The 18300-nt window shown below is 37.1% G+C and overlaps 1 protein-coding gene across 2 annotated transcripts in view; it reads right to left on the bottom strand.

Annotated features, from left to right (window-relative positions):
• Positions 1–18300, bottom strand: part of ptprz1b (protein tyrosine phosphatase receptor type Z1b) — a 34610-nt gene that overhangs the window by 3816 nt on the left and 12494 nt on the right. Inside the window, exons 3-23 of one of the 2 annotated variants that reach the window (XM_077709748.1) lie at positions 11713–11892; positions 9431–9582; positions 9273–9368; positions 9130–9196; positions 8903–9060; positions 7672–7819; positions 6574–6758; positions 6371–6497; positions 6023–6072; positions 5450–5947; positions 4448–4802; positions 4240–4384; positions 3590–3681; positions 3436–3521; positions 2134–2154; positions 1955–2051; positions 1791–1873; positions 923–1057; positions 709–840; positions 478–635; positions 277–412 (exon numbers count right to left, since the gene is read on the bottom strand). In XM_077709748.1, coding sequence (XP_077565874.1) covers positions 277–412; positions 478–635; positions 709–840; positions 923–1057; positions 1791–1873; positions 1955–2051; positions 2134–2154; positions 3436–3521; positions 3590–3681; positions 4240–4384; positions 4448–4802; positions 5450–5947; positions 6023–6072; positions 6371–6497; positions 6574–6758; positions 7672–7819; positions 8903–9060; positions 9130–9196; positions 9273–9368; positions 9431–9582; positions 11713–11892 — 3101 coding nt within the window. The remainder of the gene's footprint in view (positions 1–276; positions 413–477; positions 636–708; positions 841–922; positions 1058–1790; positions 1874–1954; positions 2052–2133; positions 2155–3435; positions 3522–3589; positions 3682–4239; positions 4385–4447; positions 4803–5449; positions 5948–6022; positions 6073–6370; positions 6498–6573; positions 6759–7671; positions 7820–8902; positions 9061–9129; positions 9197–9272; positions 9369–9430; positions 9583–11712; positions 11893–18300) is intronic. The other variant, XM_077709749.1, reaches the window with a different exon arrangement.

An 18300-nucleotide genomic window follows, 5' to 3' on the forward strand; every position in this document is an offset into this window, starting at 1 on the left:
TTTATAATTATTTATTCATTTATATTTATTTATAATTATTTATTTATAATTATTTATTTATTTATATTTATTTATTTATTTATAATTATTTATTTATAATTATTTATTTATTTATAATTATTTTTTTTATTTATAATTATATATTAAATCATTACAGACTGTCAACTGTCCGTCAAACAAAACATCCGTTCGACAAAACATCCGGGGACCAAGTGTCCGTCCGGGAGTACTGCTTTGAACGGTACCAAAATATCAATGAGAGAACGGTTGGTTTACCTCAGTTTGAACCAAGAAGTTCCTCTGAGTCCGCACGTGTTTAAGAAAACCGAGGACATTCACCGTTCCTTGATCTTCGATCTGTTGCAGCATGCTATCTATGACGATATAAGTCCCCGTTCTGCCGACACCAGCACTGCGACCCGAAAAAAAAATAGTCCTTACACACTGCCGTTTAACCATTTCAGATAGACGGGTTACCTGCAATGAACCAAAACGGGTCCCATCTCTTGCGTTCTGGCCCGAGATGATGTTCTGATGAAGGATAGCACGGGTAGAGTGTATTCTGGGACGCCCATATCGGGCCATTGGGTGTAGTGGTAATGCTGGACAGTATGTTCAGCTTTCCTCTGTGAAGACTGCAAAACCCATGTAGTTTTTGTAGTCTTTGTGTGTTCAGGTTCAGGAGAATTACAAAAAAAAACTGTTTACCCTATTTGTGGTATCTCTGATGAAGAATGTTCGCAATGTGTAGTAAGCGAGGGCCTGGCTGCTCTTTAAGGTCACCTGATAGGAACCATATTCCTCCTGACCATCTTCTGGCCAGTACTGATCACACTTGGTCTGTTGGAAAAGAGAGATAAAAATAGTAATAATGTCATCTTGATTTTTGGGTGGCGTAATAATCAAAAGGATGAATTCTCACTCGTCCTTTTTCTTTCAAGTTGGTTATCATGACGACAATCCCGATGTTTTGCTGCCAGATCATTCTCCAAAAGTCCTCTCTGCCTGCCCTTAAAGGACCTTGAGCTGCGATGTAGGCCCTTGTACGTTCATAACCCTAAAATTGAAGAACAAAAAGCACCTTGAAATCACCCAAATTTAAATGAGCACTGTACAACTTACAGTGTCAAAGTGGCGGCCCAGGGGCCAAATCTGGCCCGCCACATCATTTTGTGTGGCCTGGGAAAGTAAATCATGAGTGCTGACTTTCTGTTTTAGGGTCAAATTAAAAGGAATAGTATAGATGTATATTACATTTTCGGATTTTCCCCCTTTTAAATCAAAAATTGTCATTTTTTAATCAATTTTTCTGTGTTTTTAGTTCAAAAATCATTTTGTAAAATCTAAAAATATATTTAAAAAAAGGTAAAATAAACATTATTTTAGATCTATAGAAACCAAATATTCAGGGATTTTAATCCAGTTCTTTTAATCCATTTATTTAAAAAAATCTAAATATTACAATGAATGAAATTAATAGTATATATGTATAATAATTTCCTAATTTTCCCCTTTTAAATCAATAATTGTCATTTTTAATCAATTTTTCTGTGTTTTTAGTTCAAAAATCATTTTGTAAAATCTAAAAATATATTAAAAATAAGATAAAATAAACATTGCTTTAGATCTATAAAAAAACTGAATAATCAGAGCTTTTAAACCAGTTCTTTTAATCCATTTATTTAAAAAAATAATCTAAATATTATATCTAAAATGGTCCAGCCCACATGAAATCGAGTTGACGTTAATGCGGCCCGCAAACCAACCCGAGTCCGACACCCCTGACTTACATCCACAAAGTTTGCATTGATGTAATCCTCACATTTTCCATCTCGGTTCAAACTGTTGGTTAGCTTAACTCGGCTATGATCATCTGCATAAACACAGAAACACACGGCTGTAATCACACAGCATTTTTTCTTCAAAATGGTAAAGATGACTTATCGAAACATACAAGCCAAGATGTTGATGTATCTGTTCTTCGATTTGTTCTCGGGTTGACTGGAGCTATCTGCAGTGATTCCCATGTCCACTGTGCACGCTTGTACTTCCTACGGCGCAACAACGAAAAAGATAGACACCCTCGTATCTGCGGTCAGGCAGTCGTACTCTCAAAGTCTTTTTCAACCTTACCTCATAGGAATCTTTGACAATCTAATGAAGGGTGGAAGTGAGGATGCAGAAAGCACAACGATGGCGGTGGTGAAAGGACAGTCGGGGAAGGGGTTGGAGGCGGTGACACACAGGCAGACAGGGAGTCAGTGCAGGTACAGGTACACGGGGTTCATATGCACACAGAAAGGTTGAGCACCGAGTTCAAGCTAAGTGTTGTTCAGTCTGCGTTTTTCACTTAAATCTCCCAATGGGAGCGCTATCGGTAAATTTCTCATCGGTGTTGGAGGTTCATGCTCGGAAAGACAGGGGTCAGATGCCATGCAGATGTACCCCTTTTGACAGCAATTATGGAATTGTAATACAGTGTTCCCCCGCTACTTTGCGCTTCAGTTAACGCGGACGCAGAGCTTCGCGGATTTTGTTTTGGGAAAAAAAAATACAAATATTACATTGAAACAACATATTTTACAGTTTTTTTTGTTATAACATGAATTTCACTCTCTCTACCCGTATTCTATATGGTGTACTGTATACAGGGGGGTAAAAAAAAAAAAAAAAAAATATATATATATATATATATATATATATATATATATATATATATATATATATATATATATATATATATATATATATATATATATATATATATATATATATATATATATATATATATATATATATATATATATATATATATATAAATATATGTATATAAATATTTATATATAATATATATATATATATATATATATATATATATATATATATATATATATATATATATATATATATATATATATATATATATATATATATATATATATATATATATATATATATATATATATATATATATACATATACATATACATATACATATACATATATATATATATATATATATATATATATATATATATATATATATATATATATATATATATATATATATATATATATATATATATATATATATATATATATATATATATATATATATATATATATATATATATATATATTGGAATTAAATTCAAATTAAGCATTTTGGAAGGGGAATCCCTACTTCGCGGAAATGCACTTATCGCGGGTGGTCCCGGTCCCTATTAACCGCGATAAGCGAGGGAACACTGTATTACATTTGAACTGTTGTAATATTTGATCAATATGTTTGCACGCACTAGCACGTAGCGAACAGTTTTTTTCCTAAACAGCATGATGTTAGCAGAAATGGATGTGCATTATTAAAAAGCTATGACAGCAAAGCCTGCCTTTAATAGCGTCGGACACCAAAATACAACAGACGTTGTAGCACACCTCAAACTCCTTGGAAAATGTGTTGGTATTGTGGAGCTCCATGACGTTCTTGACAAACTGCTTCACCGTCAACGGCTCGTGACCGTCTGCACACACATGGGTGGGGCTAAGGGAATTTGCAATTTAAATCGTAAAAGACAGGCTTGAAGTTTACCTGTAGCGAGCAGTAGCGGCGTGGATGGAGCTGATAAGACTTTTGGTGGAGTGCTGTCGTCGGGGTAGAAGTTAGCCGTCTGGAAACAGTTTCTATGGCGGGTGACATTGAGGAAAAACAGATGAAAAAAATGGAGTTTGCCAGATTTACATACCTGTCAACTTGTACGTTTTATACGTATTTTATACGTTTTTTTACCATTTTAAATCATGTACGCCGTACACTGACTTTTGTACAGGGATTTTTTCTTTTTAAATCGCCAATATTTATGAAAATCGATCTCAACAAGACCGTTTTGGCTAAAATCCAGATAGTCTCGTAGACTGGTAGTCAACGACGCTACTGTCATCGATCGTTACTATTGTCACAGTATACCAGCAAAAATTATCCTCAATCGTATGTATTTTTTTTAGCGGTGCGTATGGCAATATCGATAAAGGATGACATGCGCATGCATAGATATACATAGAGTAAATATCGTGGAAGCAAGCATGGAGGAGCCACCTAGTAAGAAACGAGTTACCGTGAGTAAACATGCGTCTTAGGGTGTTTGTAAGGTTTTTTGGGGGTTTGTACGGGGAATCATAATCATTTATAAGGGCAGCTATCGGCAGAGGTTGACAGGTATAGACTTATATTTGAATGTCTACCTCCAATAGACAAGTATCCCCACCAGGACCAGCAAACACAAGATGGTGAGAGTGGAGACCACAGCTAGGGGAATGACAGTCCTCTTTTCCCGTTCAACACCTCCGACTAAGCCGACGTGAGATTCGTGACTGCTGTTGCTTCCCCCTGATACAGAAACGAGAAGTAAAACTCAACCAGTCCTACTGGTGGTGCTGGTGGTTCTCTTACCATTAAACATAGGCTGGGTGGTATGCATGAGAACCCTTAGAAGGGAAGAGGAGGTAAACGACTTGTAGACGGTGTCGGCAAGGGTGTTGCTGCCTTGTGGCGTCTTCTCGGAGATCCAGAAGGAGGTGCTGCTTTCTGGAAGTCTGTTCACAGGTGAATCGCTCTCTGGGGATGTTTGTGTTGCACCGTTGACCATCTCAGTGTCAAGAGAGCCGAGTGAAGTAGATGAACTGTTGATGGTGTCTTCATAGAAGACGTCAGCGACTTGCATGTGTTCCGTAGAGGGAGGATAGAGGTCTGACTCGGAAGGGAGTTGTCTTTCGTCTTCAATTGGATCTGTAGGGCTTAGATCTTCCTGTGTGTGAGATAAAGACTTGAGAACCTGACCTTAAGTTAGTTTTTTTATGGTTTAGTTCACATGTGTTAAAGTGGAGGCGTGTGGGCTAAATATGGCCAGTTGCATCATTTTGTGTGGCCTGGGAAATTAAATCATGAGTGCTGACTTTGTGTTTTAGGATCAAATTAAAATGAAGAGTATAGATGTATATTAAATTTCCTGATTTTTCTCCTTTTAAATCAAAAAGTGTAATTTTTTAATCATTTTTTTCCATGTCAAAGTGGCGGCCCGTGGGCCAAATCTGGCCCGTTGTATCATTTTGTGTGGCCCGGGAAATTAAATCATGAGTGCTGACTTTCTGTTTTAGGATCAAATTAAAATGAAGAGTATAGATGTATGTTAAATTTCCTGATTTTCCCCACTTTTAAATCAATAATTGTCATTTTTTATTCATTTTTTCTGTGTTTTTAGTTAAAAAAATCATTTTGTAAAATCTAAAAATATATTTAAAAAAAGCTAAAATAAACATTGTTTTAGATCTCTTAAAAAACGGAATATTAAAGGCTTTTAATCCAGTTCTTTTAATCCATTTATTTAAATTTTAAAAATTATATCTAAAATGATCCGGCCCACATGAAATCAAGTTTAAACAAGTGCGTCACTACCTGATGCGTCAGCGAGGCCTCTTCAGTGATTTGGCGACGAACACTCGGTAGAGTGTTGGGCGCGGAAACGGGAAACAGGAAACCGGGCTGCTCGGTTATCCCGGTGACCCAAATGGCGCTGTTCCCGTCCAAACCGCCATGGGTGAATATCCGTTGCGTTCGAGTTCTTCGCCCATCCTCGATCTGGTTTTTACTCATTTCTTCACCTTGGGACTTGCCGGGTTTCTTTTTCACGTTGGGCTCCAGACGCGTTTTCTGTACTGGTGACTCGGGTGGAGGTGGTCTTGGGGTTGACTGCGGGACAACTTCTTCCGGCGGATTCTGGGTCGACTGAGTGACGACCTCTACCGGCGGCTTCATGGTCAACTGCGGTCTTGGGTGATGCGTAGGTTGATTCTGGTAAACTCTGGTCTGTTCTACCGGGATCTCCTCTATTGGGCTTTGATCCGGAGGATTGGGATTCGGTTCTGGTTTTTGCCATCGGATGTTTGGTGACATCTTTAAATCAAAGCATGATTTTGTGAAATCAAGAAAGTTCCCTTTTTGCTACCGACAATACGAGGAACATCTTACCTCTTTGTTGCCTTTAAATTCTTTGGAGACATCTGAAAATGACTCACTCTCTAAAAAGGAAACATTAACCAACATCCAATGAGTCATTTCCATACCTGTCAACCTCTGCCGATAACTGCCCTCATAAATGATTATGATTCCCTGTACAAACCCCCAAAAAACCTTACAAACACCGTACAAACCCCCCAAAAACCTTACAAACACCGTACAAACCCCAAAAAACCTTGCAAACATTTTGTAAGGTTTTTTGGGGGTTTGTACGGGGAATCATAATCATTTATAAGGGCAGTTATCGGTAGAGGTTGACAGGTATTCAATTCAAATGTGTCAATATTTACATACTCATACCTGGATCTTCTAATGGCATATCCACTATAATCTGGTCACTCCATCTTCCTCTTAGGCCATTGGCACAAACAGCCACCACCTGAACCACGTAGCTGCTGTTAGCCAGCAAGCCGGAGATAAAGGCTCCCTACGGTATCCCAAAACTGAAATGTTAAGACCAAACCACGTGTACAAAAATCCAAAAGTACTTTGTTCCATCGTACCACATCCTGATCTCCATCAGTCCGGTACTCTTGTTTCTTCTGGTTTTGACCTTGGAGTCTTTCGTAAATAACAGCGTACCAGTCGATAGTGGTGTCGTAAACCACACGAGGTCGTTCCCATGTTACCACAATGGTCGTTTCATTCTGGGCGTCGGCTTGGACGTTTTCTGGCGTTGAGCTACAGGCTAGAGTCATAAAAAAAATCCAATGCTTACCTTATTTTCACGATGATAAGGTGCACTGCATTATAAGGCGCAGCCTCAGTGAATGACATTTTTCCCATATATAATGCGCACTGAATTATAAGGCACACCCTCAATGAATGGCACATTTTAATTTTTTCCATATATAAGGCGCACTGGATTATAAGGCGCTCTGTCTATTTTGGAGGAAAATCTAAGACTTGAGTGTGCCTTATAGTCGTGAAAATACAGTATGTCTTTTATTTTTTAGGCTTTTTTTGTTTTTATTCTGTGTGGAGGCCACTATTGGTTGAAGTACTATTGTTTATTCAATATATTTTTTGCATTTATCAGTGTCAGTACAGATTTTGTTGTATTCCAGCCTTATTCTATTTCAAACTTGACTGTAGAAGCTAAATACCATATTTTCCATATATAAGGCGCACCACATTATAAGGCGCACTGGATTATAAGGCGCCCTGTCTATTTTGGAGAAAATTTAAGACTTTTAAGTGTGCCATATAGTCGTGAAAATACAGTACTTTATTCTGAATTCGCCTTGACTCAATTGATTTGCATGAAATGATCGGATACGACACATTTGGTAGAAGCAGAAGGGCCCTTCTCGGAAATACTAAATACTTTATTTCAATTTCAAAAAGAGCCGGCGAATAAATTGAGAGGGGAAAAAGAGACCCCCGATCTCCAAAGTGGAGCTCCCTAGCAACCTAAAAAAGACCTACTTTATATTTCCCATTTTGAATTAATGCAGATGGTAGAGAATAGCAAAAAAAAGCACTTTTAATGACGACCGAAGTAGGATGACCTTGGAGGATAAGCTTTTTGCTTTTTTTGAGCTTCCAACAACTTTTTAAATGGTGCAGTGCTCACCGAAACGGGTAAAATGGAGACTTACTTGGCGTAGGCACATCCTCTACTCCTGTATATGAAGCAAACACTTGGCCCATAAACTGTTGTTGTTCTCTGAAGTTATTTTGCAAGTAGTCGGTCAGCATCACATAACCTGCCTGCTCCACCGTCATCACCTCACAAAAAACCTCCAACTGCAGAGAAAAAGATGTCAGGACAAATGGTGAACACCAAACAAATCTGTGTCCTTTTTCGTTTTGACACCCAGAGCAATGCTCTATTTTTAGTTGGTGCTTATGTGGCCGTCTCATGCCCCGTCACTCTCGTTTTCATCACGCAAATGCACACTAAAGTGCAAACAGGGTGACAAATAACAGTGGGACCAATGATTTTATCTAAGGAATAACAATCAATGTAAGGCAGGAATTTAAATACCCAGAAATTAAATGTATTGTCCAATTTTAGGTTCATTAGAAATAACTTGTCGCCTCGGTCAGCAAAATTAAACATATTAAAGAGCAAAAAATGTTGGTGATCGGCCTGCAAAACAACACTAAAACCAATTGAAACCATTTATATAAGTAAACTCTGAAAGTATTAGACAGAAATTATTATATAAATCAAACACAAACACATGTTTGTAGGATAGGCGCCCAAAACCTACAAATGGTTCTATAGTTGTCACAAACTAGAGTAGGGGTGTCAGACACAGTTTGGTTGGCGGGTCGCATTCATGGTGATTTCACGTGGGCCGGACCATTTTAGATATAATATTTAGATATTTTTTTTTATTAATGGATTAAAAGGACTGGATTAAAAGCCCTGAATATTCAGTTTTTTATAAATCTAAAACAATGTTTATTTTAGCTTTTTTTATATATATATTTGTAGATTTTACAAAATGATTTTTGAACTATAAACACAGAAAAAATGGATTAAAAAATGACAATTATTGATTTAACAGGGGGAAAATCAGGAAATTTAATATACATCTATACTCTTCATTTAAATTTGATCCTAAAACAGAAAGTTGGCATTCATGATTTACTTTCCAGGGCCGCACAAAATGATGCGACGAGCCAGATTTGGCCCCCGGGCCGCCACTTTGACACAGAAAAAATGATTAAAAAATGACAATTATTGATTTAAAAGGGGGAAAATCAGGAAATGTAATATACATCTATATTCTTCATTTAAATTTGATCCTAAAACAGAAAGTTGGCATCCATGATTTACTTTCTTTACTGTACTTTTTCGAGTGGTTTGTACATCATTACCTGTGTTTCCGATATGGCCACGGTGGATTTGAAAACAACCCACTCGACTGTCTCCGAACAGGGAGGAGAAGTCAGTGATCCGTTGTAGATGAAGTATTTTGCTGTATTATTTGGCAGCAAAGACTGCAGCACCAATGCTTCCATAGAGCCACTCTTGCCTGCCCAAAAAAACAGAAAACACTGAGATTATTGCTGCCAAATGAATGACATCACACATTTAAACTCACCGAATCGACTAACGGTGTTGACAGCGTCGATTATAGGAGTGAGGTTATCATTGGCCTCTGAGCTAATCTGTAAAAAATGATTGTTATTGTTTTTTTTTTTAAAGAAAATTCACTAATTTCCAATTAATTTCTTATTTATTGACCTCAAACATCACAGCTAATGCCGCAATCCTTCCGCCATCCCTGACGGCCTCTTCTAAACTTGGGAAGGCGTCTGGATCATAAGCGTAGATTTGCATCTGAAATGGATTGAACAAGTCAGCCCCAAAGCGAGAAGGGTAAATAAATAAACCAGTTGTACCTCAAGCGGGTATTTCATGCCGTTGAGGCTGTGCTCGGACCCGTCAGAAGTAGCGTTGCAGCGTCCCCAGTGGAAGGTGATGGTACTCACACGGAACCTGGTGCTTAGTCCACCTCCGCGTATGTAGAAGTCTCCGTCAACGTTGATAGCCACTAAAACGTAACATTTCTTGAATATATCCATCACAATTAGCAAAATAAAGTTGTGTTTCATTGTGTTTTGTAAATAAGCACTAGGGAGAATGCTCCTTTCAATGAAATGGCATTGAATTGGGACATTTCCAAACATTAGATGCACACTACTCCCGTCTTCTCTGCGCAGCAGCAATCATATGGCGCGTAGTAAATAAAATCCAAACTTTTTTACCCATGATGGCGCCGTTTACGCGGCAGCCAGTGGTAGTAGCTCTGTCCACACTTATGTTTTTTTGTGTTTTACAGCGTGTTTTACATGAAAATTAGAGGGAACATCATAGCTGTCAACATCTGCCGGTAACTGCCCTTATACATATTTATGTTTCCCCATACAAACCCCCCAAAAAACGTACAAAAACCATACGACTTATGTTTACTCGCGGTAAGTCGTTTCTTACTATGTGGCTCCTCCATACTTGCTTCCACAATATTTACTCTATGTATATCTATGCATGTCATCCTTTATCGATATTGCCGAACGCACCGATAAAAAAATACATACAATTGAGGATAATTTTTGCTGGTATACCGTGACAATAGTAACGATTGATGACAGTAGCGTCGTTGGCTACCAGCTTACGAGACTATCTGGATTTTAGCCAAAACGGTCTTGTTGAGATCGTTTTTCATATATATTGGCAATTTTTTTTTTTTTAAATCCCCGTACAAAAGTCGGTGTACGGCGTACATGATTTGAAATGGTAAAAAAACGTATAAAATACGCATAAAATGCACAAGTTAACAGGTATAGGACATTGACATGCACCTGCTTATGGCAGGTGTAATACTAGTGTGCCCATAACGAGCAATGATGATGTCGCTTACACTAATAATCAGTGCGCTCAGGGTGGTAATTAAAGGGAACATTGATAATGAAATGGCTCGAATTTGAAGGAGAAAAGATGTGGTTCATTGGTCAATTCTAATTTGATTTCAAATATCTTGGCAGCTTTGGAAAGGTCAAACCCAAAAGAAATCGTCAAATATCAGATATAGGCTTCTCTTGCAACCTCATTTAATGAGATCAAATCTTAAAGGTAGTACCATCATAAAATGTCAAATGAATTCTGAGGAGTTCCTTCAGGATATTAATTCCTAACAGGATATGAAATCCATACAGTTAATGTCATTGTATTATTCCGCATCACATGATGCAAGCTCTGCATCACCACCTTGATAACTCATTTCCTCTAAATCCAAAAGAGTAAAAGATGAATCCGGCTGAACGTCTTCATGGTGAGGTTTTTGGTTTTTTATCAGGCAAGACATCAGTCGTAAGGACTTTCCCCTTGACGCGTTTGTATTTTTCACGAGTGCTGCTTATATATGTTCCGGCCTCCAGGTTCTTTATTGACTCTTTTATTTTTTTCTTGCTGGGTTTCATCTCTGCCTTTTGACATTGATCTTTTTTTTCTCCTTACTGCACAAACTCGCTCTATGGTACAATGTGTCATAGTGGCGGCCCGGGGGCCAAATCTGGCCCGGCGGATAGTAAATTATGAGTGCTGACTTTCTGTTTTAGGATCAAATTCAAATGAAGAGTATAGATTTATATTACATTTCCTGATTTTCCCCCTTTTAAATCAATAATTGTCATTTTTTAATCATTTTTTTTCTGTGTCAAACGGGCAGCCCGGGGGCCAAATCTGTCCCGCCGCATCATTTTGTGAGGCCCGGGAAAGTAAATCATGAGTGTTGACTTTCTGTTTTAGGATCAAATTCAAATCAAGAGTATAGATGTATGTTAAATTTCCATATTTCCACCTTTTAAATCAATAATTGTCAACTTTAATCAATATTTTTAGTTCAAAAATCACTTTGTAAAATCTAAAAATATATATATAAAAAAGCTAAAATAAACATTGTTTTAGATATATAAAAAAACTGAATATTCAGGGCTTTTAATCCAGTTCTTTTAATCCATTTATAAAAAAAAATCTAAATATTATATCTAAAATGAACCGGCCCACATGAAATGGCATTGACGTTTCCAATGACTGTTGGTCGCCCTTAAATCCTCACCACTAGTCTCCTTAGTTAACCCTTGTGTTGGGAGATTTTCTTTTTATTTAACTCTAAATGGCCAACCTGTTTTCCCGTTGTTGCGGACGGTAGTGGACTCTGCCATGGGTCTATCCCATCCTTCAAATTGCAGGTTCTGGTACTGAAGTTGGACCTGAGCGAAGGTTTCGTCGATGTCCACAGGACTCTGTCTGGCGCTGCTACATGTCGGATATTTTCTACCCCAGTTACGCTGGTTCAGGGTGCCTGAAAGCAGAAATGAAGTGTGAAAAAAGAGAGGTGATTTACCATATTTTTTCACATGTCGCAAAACTAAAATTATGAATGAATCGAGGGTACGGCTTATAGTTGTACAAATTAGACTTTAAAAAATATTTTGTTTCCATTTTAAATTAAAAAAACATGATTAAAAGACATTTTCCATTACTAAGGGAAAAAAAAGCTTAAAAAAACATTGTTTTAGATCTATAAAAACAGACTATTCAGGCCCTAACTAGTCTGTTTTTATAGATCTAAAACAATGTTTTTTAAGCTTTTTTTTCCTTAGTAATGGAAAATGTCTTTTAATCATGTTTTTTTTTTTATTTAAAATGGAAACAAAATATTTTTTTAAAGTGGAAAATGGAAAATATTTGTATATATTTATTTTTAGATTTTACCAAATGTGTTTTAAACTAAAAACACAAATGAAATAAAATTTGAATAAAAAACTGCAATAACTTGATTTCACGGGGGGCCGGATCATTTTAGATATAATATTTAGAATTTTTTTAATGTAAATGGATTAAAACAACTGGATGAAAAGCCCTAAATTTTAGGGCTTTTCATCCAGTTGTTTTAATCCAATTTAGAAAAAAAGGGTCTGGTCCACATGAAATGCCATTGACTTTAATGTGGCCTGCGAACCAACCCGAGTTTGACACCCTTAGCATAAGGTATTGACATGAAAGAACCCTCCCTGATGTCTAGTTTTCTGAGAAAACTCCAACACAAGAGCGACTCCCTTCCCATGCAGTTCAAGTGGTCAAGACTGAAACGGCCTTCTGTTAAGCCACTCATCATTTCTGCTCACTCTGCTGTAGTAAACACAGAAGATAAAGAGGATGCAGCTCAGCAGTGCACAAAGGGAAGAAATATAGAGGAGAAAAACTGTGGAAATCCAATAGAAGTAACAAACACACCTCACAGAATTCATCAAATTCTTTTGCTCTCAAATACACGCATGTCATTAACTTAAATCAGGGGTCAGTTCACCTTTTTGACGAAGAGAGCCATAAACAATTCATATTTTCAAACATTATTCCTTGAAAGCCATACTCAGAATTTAAAAGTAAAAAATATTCCAGAACAAACATTAACTAGATGTAGCCACTGATAAATATCGCAAAAAGCAACTAAACATACCATAACAGCTTAAAAACTGAATTAAAATACCCAAATGAACCACACCACTTATCCTTACAAGGGTTGCGGGGGTGCTATAGCCTATTCCCACCAACTATGGGCATTATGTGGGAGATAACCTGAATTGATTGCCAGCCAATGGCAGAACACAATGAGGCTATTCACACTCTCACTTATACTTAAGGACACTTTAGCATACAATTAGGCTATGTTTTTGGTGTTGTGGGATAAAAACTACATACAAACTCCACACTAGAAGATCTGAACCCACCGAGAATTGAACCCTCAATTTCAGAACTGTGAGGCAGACATACTAGACACTAACTACTGTGCCACTGGTATTTAAAAAACATGCAAAACAAGCACTAATAAACATGCACAAGCACTTTAAAAAAACACAATAAAACATGATGATATCCCCTTTAACAACAAGGGGTCGGGAACTTTTTTGATGGAAAGAGCCATAAACAATTCAATTTTTTTAAAATATTAATCCTTGAGAGCCATGCTACGAATTTAAAAGTCAAAACACATGAAAATGTGTGATTTTTTTTGTCATTTCACCACTTTTAAAGTAAAAAAAAGTCTGAATTCTTTTAAAAACATGATTTCACTGTTGCTAATCAATGAGTGAATGCATGCAGAAGAGTCTAATGAAGAAAAACTATGATTTAAAAAGGCAGAGAGCCATATACACCCATCACAAGAGCCACATATGGCTCCCAAGCCATAGGTTCCCTAACCCTGATTTAAATAATGTAGGCCTGAAATGGTTTGGAGAAGGGAGGCTGTCTGTTTCTGTTTGCCTTAGCCAGTGTGAAAAATAGCCCGATACTGATCAAATATTCAAAGCCGAGCGGCGCAACTGAAGCTGTTTAACCCGACGATGAAACTTTCAAATAGGAATCGTCGAATGGTGGGGAGTGTAACCCCATTTTATGTGCACATTTTTTTTACACTTTGAATTAGTCATCACTGCATTTGAATAACTTAACATGTGATTTAGAGACTGAAGAGATTTTTGGTATGATTTTATTCTTTCCTTATTGCAATGAGCAGATGAAATGGGATGATATACACCAATTGGGTCAAAGTGTCGGTCCGCGGGCCAAATCTGGCCCGCCGTATCATTTTTTTGTGGCCCGGGAAAGTCAATCATGAGTGGCTACTTTCTGTTTTAGGATCAAATTCAAATGAAGAGTATATATGTATATTATATTTACTGATTTTACCCCCTTTTAAATCAATAATTGTAAATTTTTGATGCATTTTTTCTGTGTTTTTAGTTCAAATATTATTTTGTAAAATCTAAAAATATATATATAAAAAAAAGCTAAAATAAACATTGTTTTAGATCTATAAAAATGGAATATTCAGGGCTTTTGATCCAGATCTTTTAATCCATTTATAAAAATTTTAAAAATCTAAATATTATATCTAAAATGGTCCGGGCCACGTGGAAGCAAGTTGACGTTAAAGCGGCCAACCCGAGTTTGACACCCTTGATATAAACCTTAGGTGTCAAAGTGCGGGCCTGGGGGCAAAATCTGGTTCGGCGCATCATTTTGTGTGGCCCAAGAATGTATGAAAGAATGAGTGCCGACAATCTGTTTTAAGATCAAATCCAAATGAAGAGTATAGATGTACATATTTGTTCCATTTCCACTTTAATATTGAACATAATTTTTAAAAAATCCATTTGAAATGAAAGATAATCAAAAGAAATTTTGCATTCAAAGAAAAAAAAGCTCAAATAAACATTGCTTTAGATCTAATAAAAAAACGGACTATTTTGGCTTTTAATCCAATACAAAAAAATCTAAATATTATATCTAAAATGGTCCAACCCACATGAAACCGAATTGACGCTAAATGCGGCCCGCGAACCAACCCGAGTCTGACACCCTTGATCTAGATTCTAGACGAAGCCTTCTCTGTCTAGACATGAAAATATGTCAAAGTCTCAGGAGGCCATGACTTGCTCATTTTTAAAAAAAATGCTGCACTAATGAAGGATAAAACCTGCCAACTTGTCTCAGTAGGTACAAACCGAAAAAAGCAAGAAGACAACGTTATTAAACGTCTGAAACAAGGCTGCGGGTGCAGCCCTCAGTCGAATGCTTAACAACTAGAGCAGAAGAAAGGCCAGCCTGGAGTATATTTGGTGACTAGGAGTTGCCAACATGTGCGTGCAGATGAACGGAGAAAAGAGAGCAGCTCTTTTTTCTATTTTTTTTTAAGGTTGCTGATAGAGATCCAGTCCATTCACCACCAACTGTCCTAGTTGCAACTTGCATTTAAAAACTAATTAAAAGTGGAGCATTCGGCGGCTCCAGCTGTGAACGCTGCTCTGAGGTCAGTACATCACTTCGCATCAGTACATCTACAATCTGACCAATTTAGGGACTGTTTTCACTACATTAAACAGATCTGACCCAAATTGACCTGCTCAGAGTTTCATCTAAATCACAGGTGTCGAAGTGGCGGCCCGTGGGCCAAATCTGGCCCGCCACCTCATTTTGTGTGTTCCGAGAAAGTAAATCATGAATGCTGATTTTCTGTTTTAGGATCAAATTAAAATGAAGATTATAGATGTATATTATATTTCCTGTTTTCCCCCTTTTAAATCAATAATTGTAATTTGTACGGTGAGGCCAGGGTGGGCAAACTTTTCGGCCCGGGGTACACATTGACTTTAGAAATTTGACAGATGGGCCAGGTCACCACAAGATACGATACACATAAAAAAGTGCATCCGTTAACAGTACATATGAAACATAAACATAAAAAAAGGACTAAGTATTAACATACTCATCACTCATTATTAAAGTCAAAAGTATAAAGTACAAAGTAAAAAGGAATGTATTAAGAAATATCAAAATGTAATTTTAAAAAAGATAGAGGGAGGGGCTTTGAAACACGAAAAACAAATAAGAGTGGATAGAGCTACTGCCACTGGCTTCCGCACGATGGCACCATCTTGGGGGAGAAAAAAAACGTATTTGGACAACGTCGGTGGGCCGGGTTAAAACGCCTCGCGGGCCGGATGTGGCCCGCGGGCCATAGTTTGTCCTTGTCTGGACTAACCATTTAGCCCCAAGGGCCAAAAAAACCACCACCAAAAATGCATTTTTTTGCTAATATTCCAACAATTACAAATGTTCGTCCCACCATTTATCATAATTGAACAAATATGTTAATTTTTTGTCTTCCATTCTACTTTAATTCTATTACAGGAGAGCCGTTTTCAATTAAAAATGGATTTAACGTTTTTTCAATATCCAACATAATTAAGACTCAAATAAATACAGAAGCATTTTTGTCACAAAATGCAGTATCAAGTAAAAGATGCCATTTTATTAGATGAGATATTGCCGTACTAGAATGCTTTGCCAGAGTAATCAGAGTGCACATTGCATGCGAGCACGACAGATGGGACCCCATAGGTATCCTCCAGGCAGAAGGAAAACCAAGGCCACCCGGGACCAGGACAGACAAGAAATGCAAGTTTGTTCCAAAAAAAAATCATTTTCAACATAAAATTTGAGTCTAACCTTGAATCTATTGTATTTGACTGAATCTACCATATTTTCAGGACTGTAAGGTGCACCACATTGTAAGGCGCACCCTCAATGAATGACATTTTTCCATATATAAGGCGCACTGTATTATAAGGCGCACTGTCTATTTTGGAGAAAATGTAAAACTTTTAAGTGCGCCTTATAGTCATGAAAATACGGTAATTGCTATTGACTTCCAGGTATGAAGCACTCACTACTTTACAGTCACCTCTAGAGCCAGCCATTGTTGATGTTTTGGATTTTTTTGTATAAAATCTTGCAGTGGGGGAGGAGCTATATCATGGAATCCTTTGTAAACTAAGATGGCATCTGCATATTTAATAGTATTGTTTCAGTTTAGGCGTTTGTGTTGTATTAATATCCGACAGTGGTGGTTTTTGGTTTTCTGTTTTTTCCATATATAAGGCGCACTGGATTATAAGGCACAATGTCTATTTTGGAGAAAATTTAAGACTTTTAAGTGCACCTTATAGTCGTGAAAATACGGTATTGTATTTGGCACATCATCCCCTCCTATAGACCGCCTGTCATTTTCTCACCACCTTTTCCACATATTTCCTTTCATTTTATCAAGAAGCTCCTTTTCTCTGAGCCATTTAAAAAAAGTGCACTTCTTTCACATGGTAATGTTTTTACTCACGGCTCAGCGACGAACATAGAAAGACCCGATTGTGTCCACGACACACACACACACACACACACACACAGACCATCATGCATATGGCAGGAGAGTCTCTAGTTACCGACTGCAGGCAAGTCAGCAGACGTTGGCGCTTTCGTGGTCAAATGAGCGGATGCTTAAAATAGTCTGCCCTGCTTAGTCCAATCATTACGGTAATTCCATTCAAAACAGAAGAGTGGCGAAGCAGTGGAGACTTCTGTGTGTTTTTAGTGCTTTTGAACTCTCATAAATACTCGCAACAGTCAAAAAACAGCACCATTTAGCTCACGGTGTCAAAGTGGCGGCCTGGGGGCTAAATCTGGCCCGCCGCGTCATTTTGTGCGGCCCGAGACAGTAAAACATGAGTGCCGACTTTCTGTTTTCGGATCAAATTAAAATGAGTATAGATGTATATTAAATTTCCTGATTTTCCCCTTTTTAAATCGATAATTATAATTTTTTATCCATTATTTCCGTGTTTTTAGTTCAGAAATTATTTTGTAAAATCTAAAACTATATACATAAAAAAGCTAAAATGAACATTGTTTTATAACTATAAAAAAACTGACTATTCAGGGCTCTGAATCCAGTTCTTTTAATCCATTTATTAAATTTTTTTTTAAATATTATATCTAAAATGGTCCGGCCCACATGAAACCATTGACGTTAATGCGGCCCGCAAACCGACACTAATTTCAAGACATGGTCTAACCTCTTTCACTACTCACACTCAAAATTATGCAATTTCACAGAGTACATTTAGAGAAATCAGAAGCAATAAACCTGCAGCAAAATATGATTATAAATTGTAGAAGAAGATGTGAATGTAAATCTTGTTTTTCTTCCACAAAGAGAATAAGCGTGTGTCTCAGAACTGATTTGAAAAATTTGACACAGGGAAGAAAATCATCTGTGAAATGAGGGAAAAAAAATGAGTCTGGAGGAAATGATAGATGGAAATCGTGCTTGAGCAAGCATTTGGTCAATTATTTACAAGTAAACTCTTTT

This window comes from Stigmatopora nigra, chromosome 23, assembly GCF_051989575.1.
Source record: "Stigmatopora nigra isolate UIUO_SnigA chromosome 23, RoL_Snig_1.1, whole genome shotgun sequence".
Taxonomy (NCBI): Eukaryota; Metazoa; Chordata; class Actinopteri; order Syngnathiformes; family Syngnathidae; genus Stigmatopora; species Stigmatopora nigra.